The sequence below is a fragment of the Nesoenas mayeri genome (genome assembly GCF_963082525.1).
Source record: "Nesoenas mayeri genome assembly, chromosome: 6".
In the NCBI taxonomy this organism is placed as follows: Eukaryota; Metazoa; Chordata; class Aves; order Columbiformes; family Columbidae; genus Nesoenas; species Nesoenas mayeri.
In genome coordinates, this window is record NC_137545.1 from 2,261,667 (window position 1) to 2,287,930 (window position 26,264).

A 26,264-nucleotide genomic window follows, 5' to 3' on the forward strand; every position below is an offset into this window, starting at 1 on the left:
CTGGACACTCAAATGTCACCAGGTATTTGAATCTGAACATCTCACTCCTGCCTTCCATTTCCATTAATTTGCACTGGAGTTGAGAAAAGAGGCTGACATGCCTATATTGTTTGTCTATCCCATGCCCACCTGAAAAGAGGAAAGAGGAATCCCACCTCCCGTGGGTTTGTGGCAGAGATGGGAGGGAGCTGAGTCTCCTTCAAATTCTGGGAATAGAAATGCAGGATGGGATTCCTCCATTGACTCTGCTGAATTCCTTCCCTCAGCAGGGGTAAAGGAGATCACTCCCTTTCTCTGTCTGTCTGTCCCATGTAATAATAAACCAAAAAAGGATGATATTCAGAGGTAACTTTGTCTCTGAGAGGGGAAATCACACTTCTAGAAATGTGTGTCTGGCCAGCTGAGAGAGAAAACAACAGTGATGACTTCAGACAGTTTCACAACAGGTTTTTCTCCAGTGACACCTGGAGGGAGCCCAGAGGGGACAGAGAAAGTGCCACCTTGTGCTGCTCCTGTGCTGCTGAGCTGGGCTGGGCTCCTGGCACAGAGGGAGCTCATGGAAGTGGCAGCGCTGCAGAGAGACAGCTCTGCCCAGGAGCAGCTCCTCTGCACACGCAGCAGGGCTGAGGGCTCTGCCTGCAGCACCGAGGGCAGAGGAGCCAGGCAGAGAGTGGTTAAAGGCAGTCTGGGGTGGGAAGAAAGAGAAGAGCTCACTTGCAGAAATATCTTCGCAACTCTTAGCATGGTAAGTCTCTTACTCCAGGGCAATGCAGCAGTTCCTGGAAAGATGTTCTAAAGCTGGCATGTCCTACATTCTATGGGATGTGTCAGGAGCCTTGCCATTTCTCCTCCAGCATGGAGCATGTAGTTGGAGCACGGCTTTTCTGCTGCACCTTCAGAAGGATAGGACGGCTGCTTTATCCCATGGATAGCTACAAATTGCAAAGATGTGTGTGCAGCCAGGGGTGCCCAGGGCTGTCGTGCAGAGCAGGGTCCATGCACCTCGGGCTGTGCTGGGACAGGGACTCTGCCGCCTGCCAGGGTCAATGCTCAGCCTGTGCAGGGAGATTCCAACAACACTGTGAGGACTCCTGGCAGAAGAAGGTCCTCCTGTTCTCAAGAGTGTGCTGTACAGATCAGGGCTGCTCAGAGATCCAGATCATGGCAGGACATTTCTGAGGGCACTTATCACAGGGAAGGTAAAGGCAGGGATTATTGAAATGCTAAGGAGATTTTCTGAGTCTGTGTTTTCAATTTGCTTCCCTTGTGGAATGGGAGAAGAAAAAAGAAAAAGGAGCTCTCATGCTTCAACAACTTACTGACACCACTGAGCTGTAAGCTTAAGTGGCCTTCGGCAACTCCTCTATCTATGGACAGCACCAGCATCACCTTTGGTGGACCCACCAGTGTTGTTCTGACATGCCATTTTTCCAACCTACAAACAGGAGCATGTGCCCAGGCAGAGCCCTGCAAACAGCCAGGTCTCTGTAGGGCCAGGGTGAGGGAACAGAGGTTGGGATGGGATCTGAGGGTGCTGATAGAGAAAAGACATGGGACAGGGAAACACCTCCCAGGAGAACAACCTCCAGACAGCAGGGATATGATCTAGGAAGGAGAGGAAAACAAAACAAGAAATGCTGTAGGAGGGAGAACACAGAAAGCTCTGTATGATCCTCCTGCAGTGCAGCCCCCCTCCTCTGAGCAGCCCCTCACCTCCTCTCCCCCCCAGCAAAGCCTCTGCCCTCAGGGCCGGGGGCTCCAAGGCATGAACCAGCTCCTGTGCAGCCAGAGCTCCAGTTCCTCTGCAGAGCACAGGGGCTGAGAGCAGCTGCCCAGCAAGGTTGGTGTCTGGGAGGTGGCTGCACAGCTGGGGAAGGGTGACGCTGTCTGAGTGCCCGGCTGCCTCTGCCCTGGCCTCTCGCACACCCAGCCTCACCACATTTTCCTTCTTGCTCCACTGCTCTGTGTTCCTGTTGTTGTGATATTGTTCTTGCTGTCAGGCTCTCTGGGGATGGGAGTTTCAGCTGCAGAGTCACAGCCTGATCTTGTGGTTCCTTTCCTGCAGGTGTGTCCATGGGCACACGTGTCCCAGCTTTCCTCTGACCTGTGGGGCTGTGGGCAATGCAGTCTGTGGGGTTGGGGAATGAGCTGTGTCTCCCTGAATCAAATGCCATCATTCGGATATTAAGCTATCCTCTTGAGGCTTCCTTCCATTCTCCAGCATGACAACCTGTTCTATAGCATCTTTTTGTTATCTGAAAGCCCCATGGAGAAGCACAGAGATGCTATGACAGAGAAAATGGGGTTTGTGAAATAAGCTGTGTGTATCCTGGGCTAAACGTGGGATGCTGAGACCTTAGAAAAGGGTGAGACATGTTGTGGTCTGAGGTGGATCCCTCTGCTCTCATTAGTGCCTGGTGGTGTTTCACAATAACGTGGGAGTGTGATCAGCCTCCATCCTGGATAAGTGCAAGCCCAGGGCAGCTGGAGCAAGACAGAAGTTTAGATCAGCTTCCCTCACTCTGCACTGAACCTCAGGTCTCCTCTGGTCTCACAGGACTCCCTCTGTTCTCCCTGAGTGCAGCAGAAATGCTGAGGGTTTCTGACACCTAAGAACACTCCTCAGGGTGGGAGGGGAGAGGGAGCTGTAGAAAACCAAACATCTCAAACTACCTTCTGCCATCTCAGTTTCTCAGTTCTAGGGGTACAGATGCTGACAGGCCCTTCTGCACCAGGAGCAGTTCCATCTGCCAAAACTGAACCCCAGGACTGGCTGCTGCTCCGCCGTTCCCATGCCCCCTGCTGCAGAGCAGGGCTGACTCCTCAGCAGCCAGCGGGCACAGGCCCTGCTCCTCACAGCACCTCCAGCCAGCACCACCCAGGGCTCAGCCTCGGAGCTGAAGGAAAGTCTGGAAAAGGATAAGGGGGTGTGGAGCAGGAGGAGAGTGAATGAGAAATGGCTTTGATTTTGCTCAGTGCTCCTCTAACTTGTCACTCTCTTTTCCTCTTATGACAGTGCTCCATACACAGGGAGATTAAATGTCCAACTGCAGCTCCATAAACGAGTTCCTCCTCCTGGAATTCACAGACACACGGGAGCTGCAGCTCTTGCACTTCTGGCTCTTCCTGGGCATCTACCTGGCTGCCCTCCTGGGCAACAGCCTCATCATCACCACCATAGCCTGTGACCACCACCTCCACACCCCCATGTACTTCTTCCTCCTCAACCTCTCCCTCCTTGACCTGGGCTGTATCTCCACCATTGTCCCCAAATCCATGACAAATTCCCTGTGGCACAGAAGGGTCATTTCTTATGCAGGATGTGCTACCCAGCTCTTTCTGTTTGTATTTTTCATTTCCTCAGAGACTTATCTGCTCACAATCATGTCCTATGACCGCTATGTTGCCATCTGCAAACCCCTGCACTATGGGACCCTCCTGGGCAGCAGAGCTTGTGTCCACATGGCAGCAGCTGCCTGGGCCAGTGGGTTTCTCACTGCTCTGCTGCACACGGCCAATACATTTTCACTGCCACTCTGCAAGGGCAATGCCCTGGACAAGTTCTTCTGTGAAATCCCCCAAATCCTCAAGCTCTCCTCCTCACACTCCTACCTCAGGGAAGTTGGGCTTCTTGTGTTTAGTTCCTGTTTAGTTTTCATATGTTTTGTGTTCATTGTGGTGTCCTATGTGCAGATCTTCAGGGCCGTGCTGAGGATCCCCTCTGAGCAGGGACAGCACAAAGCCTTTTCCACGTGTCTCCCTCACCTGGCCGTGGTCTCCCTGTTTATCAGCACTGGTGTGTTTTCTCACCTGAAACCCCCCTCCATCTCCTGCTCCTCCCTGGATCTGGTGCTGGCTGTTCTGTACTCGGTGGTGGTTCCAGCAGTGAACCCCCTCATCTACAGCATGAGGAACCAGGAGCTCAAGAATGCCTTGTGGAAAGTGATGATTGTTCACTTTTCAGAAGCAGTAATGAACTGATATCTTCTCTGTGCATATCACTCATAGTGTAACTCAATATGCACTCAGCCTAGTTTTGGTAGGTTGCTTGGTTGGTTTCTTTGCTTTTTAGCTTTTCTTGGTTGTATTAATGCTGGTGACAAAAAATGAAATCATTCTTTATCCCATTTCTGTGTCAGCATCTACCTGTCTTGTGTGACCCACAGACTTTGTATAAATAAGAAGGTGTTCATTCTGTGTGCTCAAACAAAAAAACAGACCCTGCACTGACTTGTTTGTCCAAGATCCTCTCTCCGAGATCTCTGGAGCTGCAGGAGCCAAGTCTGTGTGCTGAGATGGAGAGACCAGTAGCAAACCTGAGCAGGGTCTACATCCCATCCTGACCAGCATGACCTTGCAGACCCACCCATGGCCCTGGGCACCACAGCCCACTTGCTCTGCAGAGCAGCAATGCCAGCTCAAGGCTGTGCAGAGCATGGGAAGGGGGTGCAGGAATGGCTGGCTGGGTCAGCCTAGATGAGGTCTCTCGGGAGAAGGCTCTGTGGAGAGATGGGATGTTCCAGGAGAAGAGCAGGGCACTGTGTGTGTGCAGACATGGAAAGAGAAACTCTTTGCTGCCATTGGCAGCTCGGGGCAGGCTGCCCTGTCACTGCTGCAGCAGGACCTTCCTGAGGATCCTCTGCGTCAATTCTCTCATGCTGTCCTAGGTTGCAAGTTTGGCACCTAAGATTGCCAACTACCTGGTCTGGAGATCTCAGCATCTCATCAGCATGCCGGCTGGATGAACATTCTTATTGGCCTCCATTTCTTGCTGTGGAACCAAATGCCATCAGCTATTCCTGCGCGTTCCATGAAGGCCCGTGGAACAATCATTCACGAGGTTACTTCATGTTGCCAGCAACATCCCATGGGAGACCACCTGAATGCAGCACTGGGGTGTGCTTCCTTGAAGTGAGGTCCCCATGTCCATTCCTTATGATGTGGGACATGAGGATGGCCATACAGAGGGATCTGAACCAGCTGGATCATTGGACTGGGGCCAATTGTATGAAGCTGAACAAGGCCAAGTGCCAAGTCCTGCACTTGGGTCATAACAACCCCAGGAATGCTACAGGCTTGGGGAAGGGTGGCTGGAAAGCTGCCTGGCAGAGAGGGATCTGGGGGTGTTGATTGACAGGCGGCTGAATATCAGCCAGCCATGTGCCCAGGTGGCTGCCAGCATCTTGGTTTGTATCAGGAACAGTGTGGCCAGCTGGACTAGAGAAGTGATCATGCCACCGTACTCGGCATTGGTGAGGTCCCACCTTGAATCCTGTGTTCAGTTTTGGGCCCCTCATTATAAGAAGGACATTGAAATACTAGAGAGAGTGCAGAGGAGGCGACAAAGCTGGTGAGGGGCTGGAGCACAAATGTGATGAGGAGCAGTTGAGGAAACTGGGGCTGTTCAGCCTGGAGAAAAAGGAGGCTGAGGGGAGACCTTCTCACTCTCTACAAATACATGAAAGGAGGTTGGAACATGGAGGTTGTTGGTCTATTCTCCCAAGTAACAAGTGATAGGACAAGAGGAAATGTCTCCTCATCTGCCTCTTTTTTTTTTTAATTATTTTTTTTTTCTTGTTCCTCCCCCTAGTCTGTCTTCCAAAACCTCTCTAAGGGAAAGATTCCTTGAATCACAGAGTAACTCAGGTTTGAAGAAAACCCTGAATATCATCTTGTCTCACTCTCCTGCTCAGGACAGGGTGAACCAGATGAGGTTGTTCAAGGTCTCTTCCCAGGTTTGCACCATCCACAAAGGAGCTGAAGGTTTACTCTGTCACATCATACAGGGGGAGAACAGAGACATTCAACAGTGTTGGCCCAAGTACTGGTCACTGAAGGACTCCACTGGTAACTGCTGACATTTGGGCTTCATCATCCAACCAACTTCCCACCCCAAATCCACTTCTTTAGCCCAGAGAGCACCAATAACATTATAAGAACACCACAGGAAACAATGTCTGACACCTTGGAAAATTCCATGTGCACAACATACCTTTCTTTCCCCTGCCCATTTTTGTTCAGCAATCACTTTTTTGTTTTCCAAGTGCCTAGACATGGCTGCAGGAGAACATGTCCCATCTCCTTCCCAGGGACAGAGGTAGGGTGACCAACGTGTAATTCTCACAGTTTTCATTCCTGCCCTTATTGAAGACAGGTTTGACAACTACCTTTTTCAAGCAAGAACAATATCACAACAGCAGGAACACAGAGCAGTGGAGCAAGAAGGAAAATGTGGTGAGGCTGGGTGTGCGAGAGGCCAGGGCAGAGGCAGCTGGGCACTCAGACAGCATCACCCTTCCCCAGCTGTGCAGCCACCTCCCAGACACCAACCTTGCCGGGCAGCTGCTCTCAGCCCCTGTGTCTGCAGAGGAACTGGAGCTCTGGCTGCACAGGAGCTGGTTCATGCCTTGGAGCCCCCGGCCCTGAGGGCAGAGGCTTTGCTGGGTGGGAGAGGAGGTGAGGAGGCTGCTCAGAGGAGGGGTCTGCACTGCAGGAGGATCATACAGAGCTTTCTGTTTTTTCCCTCCTACAGTTGTCCCAATGCCCTAAAGTCTCCCTTGATTGCCCCTAGATTTCCCATTGCAGTCTCATCACTGCCCACCTGAAAAATTAGTAATGGATAATATGAGGGCCTTACTAGGGCATGAAATTTTCTCTTCTAAAGGTCTTTTAGATTGGTTCTTTTTGGTAGGTGGTTTGATAAGTTTGGTGTATGCATGTGATTTTAGGTAGGTTGGGTGAAACAGGTTTGGTTTACATTATTTAGGTTGGTTTAAGTGTTTCCATTGATGTTGGTTTAGGTTACTTGGTTTGGGTTGGTTTAGTTGTTCCTAGGTAGACTGTGTCAGGTAGTGTTGCTTTTAGGTTGGGTTGTTTCAAGATGCGTTGGTTTAGGTTTTTTGGTTTGGTTTCATTTAGGTTGTTCAGTTTAGGGTTTCTTAGGGTAGGTTGTTTTAGGTAGATTGGCTTAGGTAGTTTGTTTTGGTTTAGGTTCTTTCTTTTAGCCAGTTTTTGTTTGTTTGTTTGTTTGTTTTATGTTGGTTGTTTTGGGTGGGTTCTTTTCTTTTAGGTAGGTTGTTTTGGTTTAGGCAGGTTGTGTGGGGCACCAGGCCCACCTTCATGCAGCAGGAGCAGCAGGCAGCCAAAATGGCCCAAAGAAGCCCTGTCAAGGGGCCATGCTGAACACTGCAGAGGAAGCCAAAAAAAAACAACCCTGGGGACACTTACTTTCCTGCATAAGAAAATAAAAGCCTTTCTCCCCCCAGCTGCAGGGCATGAAAGGCCATCTTGTTAGTGCTTGAGCAGCAGACTCTCACTGAGCCCAGAGGGACCAGAGAAGCCCTGAGAAGTGGTCATGCTCAATGCTGCAGAGGAAAGCAAAACAACCCTGGGGACCAATGCCAATCTGCCTGGGGTAAAATTCCTTCCCGACCTCAGGGATGGTGATTGGATATTCCCTAGGCAAGGCTTGGCTCCTCATCCCACAAGCTACTCACGCCTCTGAGGAGATTCCCAAGCCCTATTTTCTCTTGACTTGGAGCTTCTGAGAGTTCCCAGATTCCTGTGACCTGAGTGACCTCAGGGACAAGAGTCCTTCCTGTGCCTGTCAGGACCCCAGGGGATGATCCAGGTCATTTGGACCACTTGCAACATCTCTGTATCCTATATATTATGCCTGCTGCCACAGGCTTTGCAGTGGATGAAGACATCGAGCTCTGCAGTGCTCCTCAAGAAGTCATTTCCTTGGTCTTGCCTCTGCTGTCCAGCTGAAAAGGGTTTCCACCCATGAGATGAGCCTTGCAGCAGAGAAGCTGCAGCAGCCTGGTCCAGCCGCTTCCCTTGGTCCCTTCAGCCCTGTCAAGTGATGCCACTGTCTCCTCCAGGACTTCCTCTGGGATGTCTTGGGGTTGGCCCAGGCCAGTTCTGGCTGTGGGCACAGAAGGACGTTGCTGTTTCTCCTGCCCTGGAGCATTGTGATGCCTACATTGCCAGGTGGTGGCCCTGTGAGATGGGGGTGACCCCTGGATGCAGCCCTGCCCACCTCTGCATCCCCCACCACCACCTTCCCCAGTACCCTTTGGAGGAGCCCTTGTGCTGCTGTCCCTGAGGGTCCCTGTGCACAAGAGGCCCAGGGGGCTGTCTCTGATCTTAGTGACACTGGGCACTGGGCACAGCTGCTGGGTGTCCCTGGTGCCTCCTTTGCCATTTGCATTGTTTGTAGGTTGTTGAAAGTGTGTTGTTTTAGTTGAGTTTAATTGTCTCAGGTTGGTTCTTTAAGGTTTGTGGTTCAGGCTGTTTTGGTTTGGGTTTGCTGAGGGTTTTTGGTTTTGGTTGGTTTAGGTTGTTTGAGGCTGGTTGAGACTGATTGGTTTCTAGAGGTGCATTGTTTGGAATTGGTTTTTTTTCAGCTGCTTTTTAAATGTTTTTCAGATTCTTTGTGCATTGTTCTACAAAACTGAAATAATATTCCAAAAGATACCAATACAAGTATTCTAAGTACCAAAGATTTTGAAGGTACTGATGTTATTTGAATGAAGGAGGAAGCATCACAGGAGAAGGTAGCAAAGCTGCCATTCTGTATTTCCTCCATGAAATTGTCTCAGATCAAGAAGTATAATTATTAATTGTCTCCACTAGTTGGTGCCAGATGTACAGTAATGGCTTTGGTATGAAGCTGAAATACCAGATTAAACTCAAGGTCAGTTTTCTAATAACAGATTTCCCAGGGCAAACACCGCTAATCACTGCAGACCACAGCAAACTGATAACTCCAACACCCATCTTTGACATGTATAGCGAAACAGAAGTATAGTTCAGACAAAATTAACTCATATCAAGAACAGATTAATCAATATAGTGACCTGCAACTGTTAAGAGATAGAAATTCCATAATATGCTCTACTGTAGCTGTTATTATCTCCAATTGTTCTTCTACCAGGTTAGGTACCAAGAAGTACTGTTGTCATTTAATACTAGCTGGCAATTAGAGCCACACAATCGTTCACTCACTCCAAGTGGAATGGAGGAGAGAATCAGAAGGGAAAAAACCTCATGGACTGAAAAAATAACAGTTTATTAGAACAGTAAATGAAGAGAAAAATGATGATCATGATGATAACAATAATAGAATACACAAAACTAGTGATACACAATGAAGTCACTTACTGCCTGTGACACCAATAGCCTGTTTGTTTCCAAGCAGCAGTATTTGCCCCCTGGGCAACTTTACTTTTTATACAGCTTAGGTCAGCTGTCTTGGCTTTGATTCCTCCCTAATTCTTGTACAGCAATAGCTTCAGTACAAAGCTCAGGTACCAGATCAAACTCAAGGTCAGTATTCTAATAACCAGTTTCCCAGGCAAAACAACACTAATCATTTCAGAGCACAGCAAACTGCAAAAGTCAACACTAATCTTTAACATATATCGCAAAAACAGGAGCAGAGTTCAGATCAAATAAACTAATATCAACAACCGATGAATCAATATTGTGACCCACAACTGTTAACAAATATAAGTCCCTTAATACACTCTAGTCACTCTGTTACTATCTGAAATTCTTCTTGCACCATGTTGTGCACCAGAAAGAACTGTTGCAGTTTAATCCCAGGTGTTAACTGGGACCACACTTCTCACTTCACCTCCCCAAGTGGGATGGCAGAGAGAACTGCAAATGAAAAAGCCTCATAGATTGAGATAAGAACATTTTATCAGAATAGCAAAGGAAGATAAAATAATAATAATAATAATAATAATAATAATAATAATAATAATAATAATAATAATAATAGTAGTAGTAGCAACGAAATATGCAAAATAAGTGATGCACAATGCTTAGTAACTGCAACACCAATAGTCCATCCATGACCAAGCAACAATATTTGCCTCTTGAGGAACTCTGATTTATATAGGTAGCATGACATCATACGGTAAGGAATACCCTTTGGCCAGCTTGGGTCAGCTACCCTGGCTTTGCTCCCTCCCAGATTCTTCTGCATCTGAGAAGACAAAAAGTCTTTGACTAACCAGTAACAACCAAAACATCAGTGTATTATCAACATTCTTTTCATACCAAATCCAAAACACAACTACCAGAAAGAAAATTAACTCTGTCTCAGCTAAAACCAGGACATTATCCACAAGTAAATAAGACCTCTGCTATCCCAGGGGAGGCCGTGGGGACCCAGCAAGATCATCAAAAAGAGATCTGAGGATGATTAATATCTCCTTCAGCAAAAGCCCATGGATGGTTCAATGTGGGCACTGGAGAACACCCTGAGTCATGAGAAATGCTCTGAGCCCTTTCCACAGCTTTAGACCCCTGGGAAAGAGCTCAGTGTCAGTGCGGCCCATCCAGTTCCATCTGCGTCCCTCACTGATCAGCACAGCCAGTGTCACCTATGGTCCTGCAGCCAACTTGCTCTGCAGAGCATCACTGCCAGGTTGGGACCCTGTGGGGAGCACAGGTGAAGGATCAGGAACACCAGACCAGATCAGAGAAGGGACGGGAGGAGATCAGAAAGGAGCTGACCTGGGCTGGAAATTGCCTTGGAGAGAAAAATGCTGGTGTTCAGCTGCCCCAAGATAATACCCAGAGTTTAGGGTGCAGAGCCAGAAGTCTTTGCTGTCCTGGTGCTTCACCAGGCCTCATAGTGTTTCCTGCCTGGTGTTTCTGAGCCTGACTGTTCTGTTAGTTCTGAGTACACCACATTTTCCACTTATGTACTCTATACTTCATCAACATGTCCAGCAGGATGTTAGAGAAGACATTCTGACAGCTCCCCAGATGCTGCTCCTTGCCCTTCTTTGAGACAGGATTGACATTTACCTTTTTCCACTCCTCAGGAACCTCTCCCAGTAACAATGACCTTTAAAAGTGAATTAAGCATGGCCTCGCAGTGACATCAGCCATCTCCCTTGGCGCTTGTGGGTGCATCCCCTCAGTTCCCATAGACTTAAGTATGTCTGGTTTATTTAAATGTTCTCTAACTTGAGACTCCTTCACCAAGGGTAAGACTTCCTTGCTCCAGATTTCCCTCTGCTCTTGGGGCCCTGGGATTCTCAAATGTCTGTCCTATCAGTAAAGACTGAGATGAGAAAAACATTGACTATCTCAGGCTTTTCCATATCCTGGACCATATACCATGTCCTTAGTCTTCTTTTTGCACTTTATATACTTGTAGAAACCTTTTTTGTTGTCCTTCAGGTCACAATGCAGATTGAGCTTGAGCTGGGCTTTGGCTTCCCTAATCCCAACTCTGCACACTTGGGAAGTTATCACTGATGTGCTCCAGAAGCCTTCTGGATGGTTTGTACCCTACTATGTTGCCTCTCAGGGAGCTAATAAAGTGGTCCATTTCCAAGACCAGGAGGCCCAGGGTGTGAGTACATGAAGCTTCTTCCAATGGCCTGATGAAGTTCTCATCTACTTCTTCCTCAACAAGCAGTCAACAACAGACATGCACTAAGAGGTCACCCATGTTGGTCTGCCTGGCTAATCCTGACCCACAAGCTCTCAACAGACTTGTCAACTATTCCAAGGCAAAGCTCCAGGCTTTCCCACTGCAATTTCATTTACCTAGTGACTCCTCTGTTTATTTCTATTCTGTCACATCCTTTAGTTCCTATTGCTTTGATCTAGTCAGGGGCCACAGGTGAACCATCTACAAACTCACCTTAACCACTGACATAATGGAGCTTCACTCCAAACAGACCTTGAGAAACTCTGGGATTTGACCAACAGAAACCTCAAGAAGTTTTCTAAAGAGAATGTTTGTTCTCCTTCTGAGCTTCTGATGCGCTGCATCAGTGGGCAGAACCACCCTGTTGTACTGGTTTTGGCTAGAGTATAATTAATATTCATCATAGCAACCCATATGGTGCTGTGGCTTGGATTTGTGCACAAAGCAGTACTGATAACACACCAATGTTCCAGTTATTGCTGAGCAGTTCTTGTACAGCATCAAGGCCTTGTCTGCTTCTCATGCTGCTCCACAGCAGGTAGGCTGGAGGTGCATGAGAAGCTGGGAGAGGACCCAGCTGAGACAACTGACCCCAAATGACCAAAGGGATGTTCCACACTATATGACATCATGAGTGAGCAAGTGGCTATGTGGGACTTACCTGTCTACGGGGTTAAACAACAACACCCACACATCAAGGTAGACTCAGGCATGACTGTTTGAGGAGCAGTCTCAGCAAGAAGGGTTTGGACATTATGAGTAATGCCATAGCAGCCAGTGGTGCTAAATAGGAATATGGCCATGAGCATATTGGGCTGCACTGGCAGAAGTGTGGCCAACCAGGCATGGACCATTATTGTCCATCTTGACTCAGCACTGGTGTAGTCACATCTGGAGTGGTGTGTCCCAGTGTGAGGCTCCCCGTTCTGGAGAAATGTGGAGTAGCTGTCACGTGGCCAGAGAAAGTCTGCCAAGATAGGGTTGGGGTCATGTTGTGGAGAGGCTGAGAGGCCCAGTCATCTCTAGCCTGTTGAAGTGTGGAGGTCAAGGGAACATGCTGCTTCGACTGAAACTGAGTTAATTTTCTTAATGTAGCTAGAATCTTCTCTCCTTCATAGCTTTAATAGTCTATACTGACATCCAGGTTGATCAGCAAAATATTCCCTACCATTAGCACCATGCTCAGTATAAAGCTGCAGCCAGCTTTTTCAGCTAGTCAGTTCTGTTAGCTCATTTTTTTTGGCTACTTTAGTTATTTCTGTTTGGAAGTTCTGTTCCACTGGGAGTTTGGAGTTAGTTCGGCCTTTTGCCATTCCTCTGTTTTGCAGTCAGCCCTTGGGTCTTTCTGCACTTTACCTTTTTGCTCTCTCTCTCTCTCACTGGGATTGGCTGTTTGAGACCAGGATGTTCCCTGCTCCAGGACTGTTCAGCACAACTGGAGTTTCATGAGGGATTGCACTGAATATCATTATTTTATCTTACACATCTGTATTTTTAGTAGTATATTATTAAATATAGTCTTGTTTTATTATAGTCTTATAGTTGTCTTATTACACTGTTTTTATCCTCAACCAATGGGTTTCTCCCTTTCCCTTCTGTTCCCAACACACTGGGTGTCTGCAGCCTGCAGCCTGCAAGGGAACAGCCACAGGCCTGGGTCAGTGTAGAATGGCCTGCAGCGAAGATGGCCAAGGATGCTGGTAAGGCTGGATGTCCCTGAAAGCCCCAAAGTCCTTGTCCCCTTAGCTATAGCTCATGTGCCTCCAACTAAGGCCTAAAAGGAGACACATCATCATCATGGGCATGGACCCTCATTGCCTCTTTACACCCATGTCCCCGGGAGACCAGGAGGTCACACCATCATCCTTCAGTAGCATCGGACTCCCCACATCCCCAGGAAGAGCCCAGAAACACATGGTGTTGTCAGTTCATTTATTTCACTTAAATACAATGACGTATTCCCATTTCCACAAAGTCACTAGTTCACACAAGATGGGTGGATAATTAAGCGGGAAGGGATGAACAGTGACATTTATTGGAAGACAATAACAGTGCAAGTGGAAAAAGGCAAAAAAATGTAAAGAAGGAAAGACAAACTTGGCCTGTCATGACATACACTAGGAGCCCTATGCAGAGGGGAGCAGTCTATGGTTGCTGAAAACATCCAGTCATGAGCTTCCTCAGATCATCCCTGAGCTCCCTGTTCCTCATGCTATAGATGAGGGGATTCAACGTGGGAGGTACCACTGAGTACACAACAGACACCCCCAGATTCAGGGATGGGAAAGAAATGGAGGGGGGCTTCAGGTGGGCAAATGTACCAGTACTGGTAAGCAAGAAGACCACGGCCAGGTGAGGGAGACACGTGGAAAAGGCTTTGTGCCATCCCTGCTCAGAGGGGATCCTCAGCACGGCCCTGAAGATCTGCACATAGGACATCACAATGAAAACAAAACATCCAAATATTAATAAGAGGCTGACCAGAATAACCCAGACTTCCCTGAGGTAGAAGTGTGAGGAGGAGAGCTTGAGAGTTTGAGGGATTTCACAGAAGAACTGGTCCAGGGCATTGCCCTTGCAGAGTGGCAGTGAAAATGTATTGGCCGTGTGCAGCAGAGCGTTGAGAAACCCACTGGCCCAGGCAGCTGCTGCCATGTGCACACAAGCTCTGTTGCTCAGGAGGGTCCCGTAGTGCAGGGGTTTGCAGATGGCAACATAGCGGTTATAGGCCATGACTGTGAGAAGACAATACTCTGCTGTGGTGAAGTAGGGGAAAAAAAAGATCTGCGACACACATCCTGCGTAGGAAATGGCCCTGGTGTCCCAGAGGGAATTGGCCATGGATTTGGGGACAATGGTGGAGATACAGCCCAGGTCAAGGAGGGAGAGGTTGAGGAGGAAGAAGTACATGGGGGTGTGGAGGTGCTGGTCACAGGCTATGGTGGTGATGATGAGGCCGTTGCCCAGGAGGGCAGCCAGGTAGATGCCCAGGAAGAGCCAGAAGTGCAAGAGCTGCAGCTCCCGTGTGTCTGCGAATGGCAAGAGGAGGAACTGGGTGATGGAGCTGCTGTTAGACATTTGCTGGCTGTGGGCATGGGGGGTCTGTTAAAAAACAAAGGAAAGAACAACATAAAATTAGAATACAATCTTCTTACCAAAGTCACTCTATTTTTCACAGAAACCACCCCCCAGCCCTCCAAATAACATGCATTTCCTCTCTCTGGTCTGTGCTGGCTGAGTGTGCTGTGAGGAGCAGAACCTCTGCCCGTGTGCTGCCAAGCATCCAGCCCTGCTCTGCTGCAGTGGGGACACAGGAGCTGGGTTGTGACAGCTCTGACATTCACAGCAAATGTCAAATATTATCCACTGTTAATGAAAAAGTTGAGTATTTGCACTCATGACTCTGAGGAGTGTGGCCTACAGAAGAGAGGGTTAGCATGTCTTTACAGAAATTTTTTCGGTGTTTTTTTTTTTTTTTTTTTTTTTTTTTTTCCCACCACCACATCTGGTGAGTGGGAGTTCAGGGTTAGAAATTCTCATTTTTATGACTGAAACTTCAAAGAGTCTTGAGACAGGACAGGCCAAAGGACTCAGTTCTCTGTGGCTTAGTGCAGAATCAGGACAGCCTCACCATCCATCAGTCTTTTACCGATCTGCCATGTGCTTTCATTTCTGCTGTCATGAAGATTTGATCACAAAGAATATAAACTCTGGAAAGACCCAAACAATTGGGCTAATATGGGAGCAGGGGAATCCTGTTTGAAAAGGCAGTTCTGTAAACCTCTGCTTGCAGATCCCAGAACCTCTGTTTCATCCCAGAGTTAGAGATGTGGTGGAGAGAGCAGGGTATGACCCATCACTGAGAGAAGCCAAGAATTCTGAAAGGACAGTGTGGACCCCAAGGAAAGGCTCAGCACTGCTGGGATCCTACAGCAGACCTGAGCCTTTCTGGGGCAGCTCGTGAGCCCAGCAGGACAGGCAGAGCAGAGTCAGGCTCCTGAAAGCGAGATGTCCTAAAGGGACAGTCAAATCATTGCCCAGCACACAACACCTAGCATCATCTGCAGAGAAGGACCAAAAGAGATCCTGAATACCCCCTGCTCTGCTGCCGGGAGCTGTCCCTGCCTGCAGCTGTGTCTGTGTCCCCAGGTCTCCTGCTGTCAGTGTCACAGACCCCATCCCACCCGCTGTGTGCTCAGCTCTGCTCTGCAGACCCCTCCCAGCAGCCGGCGCTGCCCAGGGGCAGCTCTGATGAGGCTGGAAAAGTCATCCTGATGCTGTCTGTAAGCCATGGTGTGTCCATTTCTGATACTTCCAGGTTTATTCACTGCTAAAAGAAATAGATCTGTAATTTCAGTGCCTCTCTTGAATTGAGACATTAATTCTATGTCCCATTGCCCACACAGAAAACCCAGAGTAGCAGACTGAAAGAAAAGCATCCTTCCCTTTCAGGTAGCCCCTGCCTTGCTACCCTTCTTTAAACATCACCTGGGAATGTCGTGCACTGATCTAGAGCTGTGAGCAGCCCTGACCCATGCAGCACCCTCTCGATAGCAGGACCCTGCCCTGCTAGAGGTTGTTCCTTGCACCCACAGCTTCTCCCCACAGCACTGTGGGGATCTCCCCGGGCAGGCTGAGTGCTGACCCTGGCAGGTGGCAGAGTTCCTGCCCCAGCACAGCCCTGGGGTGCAGGGACCCTGCTCTGCAGGACAGCCCTGGGCACCCCTGACTGCACAAATGGCTTCATAACTGTTCAAAATTGCCTGACAGGAGCCCCTTCCTTACAGATCCCACAAGTTGTGGCTGTGCCAGCTTTAGAAGATGCCTCCAGGAGCCACAGATGCATTGTCACTGAACCAGAGGTTTACCGTGTCAAGGGCTGTGAAGATTTCTTCTCAAGTGAGCTTTCAGTCATCCTCTCAATCCTGATCACCTTTCAGCTCTCTCTTAGACTTGCTCATCTCCCTGAGATACCCAGGCAGAGCCCTCAGCCCTGCTGCGTGTGCAGAGGAGCTGCTCCTGGGCAGAGCTGTCTCTCTGCAGCGCTGCCGCTTCCATGAGCTCCCTCTGTGCCAGGAGCCCAGCCCAGCTCAGCAGCACAGGAGCAGCACAAGGTGGCATTTCCTCTGTCCTCTCTGGGCTCCCTCCAGGTGTCCCTGGGGCTCCAGGGAACCTGCTGTGAAACTGGCAGAAGTCATCACTGATATTACCTCCCCCTCATCTGGGGAGAGACAGACTTTTCCAGAAGTGTAATTTCCCCTTTCGGAGACAATGTTACATCTAAATATCACTTTTTTTTTTGTCTTATATTAGACAGGACAGCTGGAGGGTGACAGGGAGGGATCTCCTTTATCCCTGTTGAGGGCAGAGATTCAGTTGAGTCAGTAGAGGCATCTCATCCTGCATTGCATTCCCAGCATTTGGAGGAGAATCAGCTCCCTCCTGTGCCTGCCAGAAACTCACAGGAGGTGGGATTTCTCTCACATCTGTTCAGTTGTGCACAAAATAGAGACATAAAATAGGCATGTCACCTTCTTTTCTCAACTCCCATGATAATTAATGGAGACAAAATGCAGGAGTGAGACCTTCAGATGCAAATACCTGGTTACACTGGAGCTGCCACAGGTGGTGCAAGCTATATGCAGGTAATTGCAAGATCTAATGGAGAAGTCCATAGAGACTGGGCAACATCTCTGGGATCATACATGAGCCTGGTGGGGAATCCCTTTGGCCGAGTGAAATGACAGATGATGTCCAAATAAAGGCTGAAAGAACCTTGTCCTTCTCACTGTGTTCATGGTAGTTGATAGAGGTATTCATATGAATGATTGATTATAGTCCTGTGCCACAGGGACAGCTCAGTCTCTCTCTTGTCCAGCAGCTGAATTTACCAGCTCTCCAATGACTACACTGGCAGTTGTCCCATCTTCATCTCCACGTTGCTTCACTGAATTCAGGACAAATACTCAATTTCATGTTCAAATCCAGGCCCATACAACGACATGAGATGCCAAGGCTGACAAGAACCACACAAGACCTCCAGGAAATCTACCCTACTCAGGGCAGGTGCATCACAACTGCCCCAGACAGCATTGCAGAGTGGAATTTACTGCCTGTTTGCTGTTGGCTGATACAATCAGTCAGAGACATCAGTCATCAGATGTCATCAGAGAGGCAAGGTCTGTCTCTGTTCTATAGCTGCAGACATTGCACAGACAAGCAGCACATCACACAGGGATCTTCACTCATTCTCTTGATATAGTCAATGAAAAGACCAAATACTTTAACAGTGGGCCTGGATATATCTTGTCTTCAAGACGGCATCCTCCAAGCGCAGCAATGGTTCATATCAAAACTCAACTGAAACTCGAAAAGTAATTGAAAGGCACCAAGATAAGCTTTTTAAGATAATAAAGATTAGATAACAATTTAAAATGTTGTTCATTAGGTCTAGCACTGTAAGAGAAGTGTCACATGGGCAATCTTATGTTCTTTCAGTTGGTGGAAACCCTGGAAGGTGTAGCATTGAACAAGCTTCTGACCTAAATGCAGCACACAATGTAGACCCCATCCATAGAAGACAGTCTTCTGTTTTGGTCATTCAAGCTATTGTAGGATTTTATTACTTTGAAACAACTCTATTCATAATCTCTACACTCAACAGAAATTATGTTTTCATTAGATCTTCTTTCTGCACTGGTAGATCCAGGCAAGGCCATGCAGAAAGCATAATGTCTGGTACAGAGTAGGACCTGCCTGCAACTCTTGCGTGACAGTATGCTGCTGAGGTTGTCATGTGGCCAAGGGATTCCTGCAGTCCAGCACAGGCATGAAGGACACGCTGTACATGCAGCACAGCACAGCAGTTACTGCTTGAGGTACAATGGTCTTCTGGTCAGGATTGGTGCTCAGGTTTCCCTGTGAGAAGTTGCACGGCTGAGTGGTTTAGGGTCCTGCTTGCTGCAGAGCAGTATTTAGGACACTTAAAGAAAAATGCATGTTAACAGAGTTTGATGGCAAGGTTCACTCTATTACTTACTGCATGGAGGAAATGTGTCAAACAGAATAGGATGAGAGTTGTTTCAGAGTGATTTCTGTGGGGACAGGAGACGTGAAAGAATAGAAGGAGGCCCTCCCATTGAGTCACAAGGTTCAGAATGGACCCCCTTGCTTTCTAAACTCCTTCTCAGTGAGGAGTATGGGTGCAGCTGGATCTAAACTTAGTTCCAGACTTGAACAATGGTTCATGTCTAAGAGACGTAAAGAGTAAGAAGCTGTGCTAAGGCACATGGAGGACAGGGAGGTGATTTGACACATCCAGCATGGGTTCACCAAGGGCAAGTCCTGTCTGACCATCCTAGGGGCCTTCAATGATGGAGTAACTACATCAGTGTACAAAGGAAGGGCTACAGATGTTGTCTATCTGGACTTTTGTTAAGCCTTTGACACAGTCCCCCATAAACAGCCTTCTCTCTAAATTGGAGAGGTGTGGATTTGGTGGGTAGACTGTTCAGTGGATGAGGAACGGGCTGGATGGTCACAGCCCAGGAGTAATGGTCAATGGCACAATGTCTGGATGGACACTGTTGACAAGTGGTGTCCCTCAGGGGTCCGTACTGGGACCAGTGCTGTTTAATATCTTCATCAATGACATGGACAGAGGGATTGGGTGCACCCTTAGAAAGTTTATGAATGACACCAAGCTGAGTGGTGCAGCTGACACACCTGAGGGTCGGGATGTCATCCAGAGGGACCTGGACAAGCTCATGTAGTGGGTCCATGTGAATAACTTGAGTTTCAACTAGGCCAAGTGCAAGGTCCTGCACTTGGGTCAGGGCAATGCCCAGTATCGGTACAGGCTGGGGGATGAAGGGATGGAGAGCAGTCCTGCCAAGAAGGACTTGGGGGTACTGCTGGATGAAAGATTTGACATGAGCCAGCAATGTGCTGTTGCAGCCCAGAAGGCCAATTGTATCTTGGGCTGCACCACCAGCAGCATGGACAGCAGGTCAAGGGAGGCGATTCTGCCTCTCTGTTCCACTCTGGTGGGACTCCACCTGGAGTACGGCATCCAGCTCGGGGTCCTCAGCACAGGGCAGACATGGACCTGTTGGAGAGGGGCCAGAGGAGGCCACAAAATTGATCAGAGGGATGGAACAGCTCTGCTGTGAGGACAGGCTGAGAGAGTCGGGGTGTTCAGCCTGGAGAAGAGAAGGCTCTGGTGACACCTTATTGCAGCCTTTCTGTACTTAAAAGGGGTTAATAAGAAAGATGGGGACAGACTTTTTAGCAGGGCCTGCTGTGATAGGACAAGGGGTGGTGATTTTAAACTAAAGGAGGGAGATTCAGGCTGGGCATGAGGAAGAAATTTTTTCCACTGATGGTGGCAGAATGCTGGCCCAGGTTACCCAGAGAGGTGGTAGATGCCACATCCCTGGAAACATCCCAGGCCAGGCTGGATGGGGCTCTGAGCAACCTGAGCTGGGTGAAGATGTCCCTGCTCATGGCAGGGGCTGGACTAGATGGGCTCTGAAGGTCCCTTCCAACCTAAACCATTCTATGGTCCTATGGAAGCTGAAATGAACAGTAAGAACAGAAAAAAGGGACTAGAAAGAGGTGAAAAGAACTGGCAGCATTTAACAATTCTTGAATTTACTCAAATATAATAATTTTTAATTTTTTCAGTATAGTACATACAAGAGTTAACTAGGGAAATAAGAGACTTCCCGGTGTTCCACTGGATACTGACCCCTCCCTCAATAGAATGACTAATCCTTGAAGGGCCAGTTATATCTGATACAGGTGAGATGGGTGACTCTCAAAGAGTAAACGCAGATAGAGAAGATGCTAAAAGTATAACAAAACGAGGACAAACTGAACACTGAAGTTAAAGAAATCTGAGCTGAGAAAATGATGACTGTTAGTGCAGGCTGTCCCCAAAAAGTAGAAACAGGAGCCCTGAAATCATCATCTCCAAGTGGGTGAAAAAAAACAAAGAAAAAGAAGAAGAGTAGACATCTTTATAAACAATAAAGATGAGATGCCTTCAAGCACCAAAAATCTTACAAAAAGAGGAGTTATTCAGAAAGCTCCTAAAAATCTCCATTTATGACATCCCCCACCCCCCCAGGAAAAAAAACAACACAAACAAAACCAATCAAACAAAAAATCTCAAACCCAAACAACAACCAAAAACCCAACCAACCAACCAACCACTGAAAAGAAGCAGTTCAGACTTAAACAACGCATGAACATAACTTTTAATGATCTGGAGAGAAGTTGTCCCACCGATCCCAGAGAATTTTTGGTACCTCAGTGATACAACAGCCTGAAGTCAAGTCAGGGTTGTGGTTACAGTTAGTTCCTCGGCACGTAGAGGTAGTGGGAGAATTTTTATTTTGATTCATGTTCTGTTTAGTGAGAGGGTGCATTAGGGGTGGCTGTGACAGAAAGCATCTGGGAAGATTATTAAAAAGTTAAAGGTTGGAAAAAAAGGAAAGAAAACAGAATACAGATTATTATCACTGAAGACATTAATGATCAAGTGGGCTCTGGGATATTAGATGTGCCATCAGAGGTGAAGATTAAGCCGGATCAGCTGGAATGTAGGTGAAGTGACCTAGAAGCCAAGGCTGTGTGAGGGTCTCTGATGAGGACACGATGGGAGGAGCTGGCTGCAGAGGGACCAGGGGAGTCCTTGCAGGTGCTGGAAAGGCTATGGGGTCTGAGGGGTGACTGGGAGACATGTTTCTCTGTGCATGTTTGTGTGTCTGGTGTGTGCACATATGGTTGAAAGACACTCCATGACATGGGTGTCTCTAGAACAAAGGAACCTGGGAAGAGCAAGAATCCAAGACAAGTTCCAGGATGGGCTGCATGTCTGGGGCCACACACAGTACATGTGTGTGTGAGTGAGGGGTCTGTACCACAGACAAGAGAGATTTGGAGCAACTGGAGAGAGTCCAGCAAAGGGCCATAAAGGGCATCTTGCATATGAGGAGAGGTTAAGAGACCTGGGGCTGTCTCAACAACCCTTCAGATCTGTCCCTGCTCTGGTGTGGGTGACTCCTCACAGTCCCTGCAGGGGTGTGCATGTTCTGACATGGACTTATCCAAAGGCAACCATCCCCTCAGCTGATGTAACTCCAGTGTGAACTGTTCCACAGGTCACTGTCCATTGGGATCCAATTCTCACTGGGGTTTTAGCAAGTTCCCTCGCTGCCCACAAACCTACTCTCTGGTGGGAGCAGAGTGGAAAAAAAACAGAAGAGTCAATGAAGTGAGGTGTCCTTTGGGACTTGACACTTCCAGACAAGGAAGAACTGGTCAGAGATGTAACAGGCAGGGATGAGAAAGCAGAGTGCAGGATCCTGAGGCAGGCTTTGGCCTGCTGGGCAACCTGCCTCTAAGATTTCTATAGGATGCAGCCCTACAGAGAGGAGGGCTGCAGTGTGCTGTTTGATGGTCAAGGATCTCCTCTTCAACCTCCAGAATGCTCTACTCCCACATGCAGATTGTTAAGAAAATGTGGCAGGAGAAAGGCATGGAAATGCTTGACAAAGGAGTAACTGAAAAGAGCTCTTTCCAAAATACAGCCATGAAAAGGAAGCACAGAGAAGGCGGAAGCTGGCTGCCTTCTGGCCTCAATGGTTCTGTGTTGCTGTGCTGCAGACAGACATCTGCATGTGTGAGTTTGTCTGTGTGGGGGGGAAATGGGGAGATGAGGGGATCCTGGGGCCAGCTCCTGCACAGACAAAGGGTCTATGACCAGCCCCTGCAGGCATCCACATTTTCTGTGTGTCTATATATGCGTACATTTTCCACTAATATAGCCTTGCATACGAACAGCCCAACCTTCATTTATCCTTTCTCTGCTGACTCTGCTTTTGCTTGCTTTGTACCCTCCTTTGGTGTCTTGGAGATTGTGTTCATGGTAAATCCTGCCTGAGTTTGCAGAGACCTTCAACTCCTCATGTTGTTATCTTGTGAGACCACACCACAGTCAGGGTGAGCCACCTGCATGCAGATATTAGCAGATGAGCAAATGGAGTTTGAATCCAGAGAGGCCTTGAGATACTCAGGGGTTTGGCCAACAGAAACCTCTCAAACTTTACAAGGATAATTGGCCAGTCTGGCTTCAAGAGGAATAAAAGACCTGCACATCAGGTCCAGCTGGGACCTGAGTCTGTGTGACTTTGAGTGCTGAGGAGTGACTCTGAGGAGAAGAGCCTGGGAACTATTGGAGATACCACAGAAGCCAGTGATTTACGCTGACCATGAACAAGACCACCTGCATACCGGGCTGCATTACGTTGAGCATGTTCACCCAGAGGAGATATTATGCCTCTTCGCACAGCACTGGTCACTGGCAGGGACCCACACACATAGGTTTGTCACAGTTATTGGCTCCTTATTTTGATGGAGATGAGAGGAGCTGGAGAGTGCCCAGAGGAGATCTGGAGCTTGGGGCCTTCAGCAGATGCCCTGTGTAGAGGGACTGAGAGACCTGGACTTATTTGCTCTTCTTTCTCAGTGGCACAGAGGCTCAGGGCAGTATAGGAGTAGCCTGAGACTGCTTGAAGTGTAGTTTCAGAGATGATGGAGCTTTTTTCAAAATTGAGTAAGAAAAATTTGGAAAGAAAAAAAGCCACAAAGTGCAGATGGGGTGGCTGAGATTTGACAAAAGGAGAAACAAATGCCACTCCAAGTGCAGTTTTGTGGTACAAGAGGCCACTTACAAAGAGTCTGGATTAGCCAAAGCTTTGCATTTCAATGAACAGTCTGTTAGGATGGAGAGATATCGGTAAGGGTGGGAAGATGCTCAGGTGCAACCAGGTTGGTAAGCAGGGTGGAGGTCAACACTGTATCGCATCCAGTGGTGGAGAAAGCTGGAGGCACTGGCGAGGCTGAAAGCCCCCAACACAGCCAAGGCCTTTGCCTCCTGGGCTGTGGCTGTTCTCTGAGCAGTTGATGTCTATGAGACACCACTATAGCACCAGTACTCCATTGCCTGCTCGTCACAACCTGTAAGCCTGGGAGATATTGTACCGTAGTTCTGCTCTTGGCATTGCACAGCCCCACATCCCACTGCCCCAGGAAGAGCCCTGAGCAATGTTTGAGGGACAAGATCTGCCTCCCCAGGGGCTGGTTACACAGCATCAGAGCCACTTTCCCATTGCCTTTGCCTACCTGTCCTCACTGTCACCAGTTTTCTGCCTTAACAAGCACACAAGCTTTGTCAGTGATATGTCCCTCAGTGGGGTCCATTAACACTACAAGAAACTTTGGAGTTTGCAACTTTGACTTCTTGAGAGGCTTCTTCAACTTCCTATCACTGTCTATAGTCTTGGAACCAAACACACCAGAGGGGTCATTAAAGTGCCTTGGGCTGCTCCTGTGCTGCTGAGCTGGGCTGGGCTCCTGGCACAGAGGGAGCTCATGGAAGCGGCAGCGCTGCCGAGAGACAGCTCTGCCCAGGAGCAGCTCCTCTGCACACGCAGCAGGGCTGAGGGCTCTGCCTGCAGCACCGAGGGCAGAGGAGCCAGGCAGAGAGAAGGTAGAGGCCAGCTGGGAGTTGAAGGATGATTGAGAGTTCACTGGAAGTGAAATCTGCACAGCCCTTGACATGGTAAGTCTCTGGTTGCTGGGCAACGCAGCTGCAGTTCCTGGAGGCATCTCCTGATGCTGGCACAGCCACAGCTCACAGGATGTGTCATGAGGACTCCCTGACCAGGGGCTTTTGTCAGGCAACTTTGAATGGCTGCAAATTTAGGGAGGATTTACAGGGACTGTGTGAGCTGGGGGGAGGCTGCATTCTGTCTTCTGGGTGTTTGCTGAACAATGGTCTGACTGTCCCTTTAGCAGATCCCATCTTCAGAAGCCTGACTCTGCTCTGCCTGTCCTGCTGGGCTCACGAGCTGCCCCCAGAAAGGCTCAGGTCTGCTGTAGGATCCCACGAGTGCTGAGCCTTTCCTTGGGCTCTGCACTGTCCTCTCAGGGTCCTTTGCTTCTCTCAGTGATGGGTCATACCTTGCTCTCTCCATCACATCTCCACCTCTGGGCTGGGACAAAGAGTATTCAGGTCTGTCCTTTCAAACAGTGCTCCCCTGCTCCTGTATGAGTCCAGCTGTTTGAGTTTTTTTTAAAGAGCAATTTGTATATAAAGACATCTTCAACACAGCACCAGTGATAGCACAGGGGAGATGAGTAAAAAACATGACAGACACTTTTGCTCTCCTGACTCTGCACTGAGCTACAGAGAGCTGAGCCCTTTCGCCTGTCCTGTCTCAAGATTCTTCCCATTTTCAGTCATATAAATCCCTATTTCTACCCATAAGTAACACATTCCACAGATGTCATGGTGGAAAGTTAAAAATACAGAAAAAGTTCACACAAAGATACGTGAAACATTTCCTGTGGAGACCACACCCTTTCAAGTAATGAGTGCACACACAGAACGTTTCCATTAAAGCTGGATTATATCTGACATTCCTTGGGAATGTCAGAACTGTCAAAAACCAGCTCCCATGTCCCCACTGCAGCAGAGCAAAGCTGGCTGCTTGGCAGCACACGGGCAAAGGTCCTGCTCCCCTCAGCACACTCAGCCAGCAAAAAACAGAGAAAGGAAATGTATTTCAGTTGGGGATGATTTCTACAGAAATCAGTGGCTTTGGTTAGAGGAGTCTGCTCTCATTTGAAGTTGTAATTTCCTTTATTGTACAGAGTCCCCATGCCAAGAAACAGCCAATGTCCAACAGCAGCTCCATCACCCAGTTCCTCCTCTTGCCATTCGCAGACACACGGGAGCTGCAGCTCTTGCACTTCTGGCTCTTCCTGGGCATCTACCTGGCTGCCCTCCTGGGCAACGGCCTCATCATCACCACCATAGCCTGTGACCAGCACCTCCACACCCCCATGTACTTCTTCCTCCTCAACCTCTCCCTCCTTGACCTGGGCTGTATCTCCACCATTGTCCCCAAATCCATGGCCAATTCCCTCTGGGACACCAGGGCCATTTCTTATATGGGATGTGTTGCACAGTTCTTCCTTTTCCTGATTGTAGGAGAGTATTTTCTCCTCACAGTCATGTCCTACAACCGCTATGTTGCCATCTGCAAACCCCTGCACTACGGGACCCTCCTGGGCAGCAGAGCTTGTGTCCACATGGCAGCAGCTGCCTGGGCCAGTGGGTTTCTCAATGCTCTGCTGCACACGGCCAATACATTTTCACTGCCACTCTGCAAGGGCAATGCTGTGGACCAGTTCTTCTGTGAAATCCTCCTGATACTCAAGCTCTCCTGCTCCCACTCCTACCACAGGGAAGCTGGACTTCTTGCTTTAAGTGCTTTTCTATTTTGGGGATGTTTTGTGTTCATTGTGCTGTCCTACAATGCAGATCTTCAGGGCTGTGCTGAGGATCCCCTCTGAGCAGGGACGGCACAAAGCCTTTTCCACATGCCTCCCTCACCTGACCGTGGTCTCCCTGTTCGTCAGCACTGGCACGTTTACCTACCTGAAAACCTCCTCCTGAATCTGGTGGTGGCAGTACTGTATGCACTGGTACTTTCAACACTGAACCCTTTCATCTACAGCATGAGGAACAAGGAGCTCAAGAGTGCTCTGAGGAAGTTGATGACCGGATGTTTTCAACAGCCATAGACTGCCTGTTTCCTCCCGCAAAGGTGTAGGTCATGACAGGCCAAGTCTGTCTTTCCTTCTTTACTTTTTACCTTTTTTAACACTTGTGATGTTTTTCTCTTGAATGAAATGTCACTATTCATCCCCTTCTCCTTAATTATCCACC

General features: G+C 48.5%; 3 protein-coding genes across 3 annotated transcripts; 2 read left to right on the forward strand and 1 right to left on the reverse strand.

Annotated features, from left to right (window-relative positions):
- Positions 1-3,039: 3,039 nt before the first annotated feature.
- LOC308041709 (olfactory receptor 14A16-like) lies at positions 3,040-3,981 on the forward strand (the record flags this gene model as incomplete). The annotated part of the gene is made up of 1 exon (XM_080346613.1): positions 3,040-3,981. One exon carries the CDS (start codon positions 3,040-3,042, stop codon positions 3,979-3,981), a length of 942 nt encoding a protein of 313 aa, XP_080202739.1.
- A 9,625-nt stretch (positions 3,982-13,606) lies between these two features.
- Positions 13,607-14,539, reverse strand: LOC308041710 (olfactory receptor 14A16-like; the record flags this gene model as incomplete). The annotated part of the gene is made up of 1 exon (XM_080346614.1): positions 13,607-14,539. The coding sequence occupies one exon, from the start codon at positions 14,537-14,539 to the stop codon at positions 13,607-13,609; it is 933 nt and encodes a 310-aa protein (XP_080202740.1).
- A 10,668-nt stretch (positions 14,540-25,207) lies between these two features.
- Positions 25,208-25,991, forward strand: LOC308041711 (olfactory receptor 14I1-like; the record flags this gene model as incomplete). The annotated part of the gene is given in 3 exon segments (XM_080346615.1): positions 25,208-25,519; positions 25,754-25,849; positions 25,851-25,991. Coding segments are annotated over 3 exon segments (549 nt in total).
- Between the last annotated feature and the right edge of the window lie 273 nt (positions 25,992-26,264).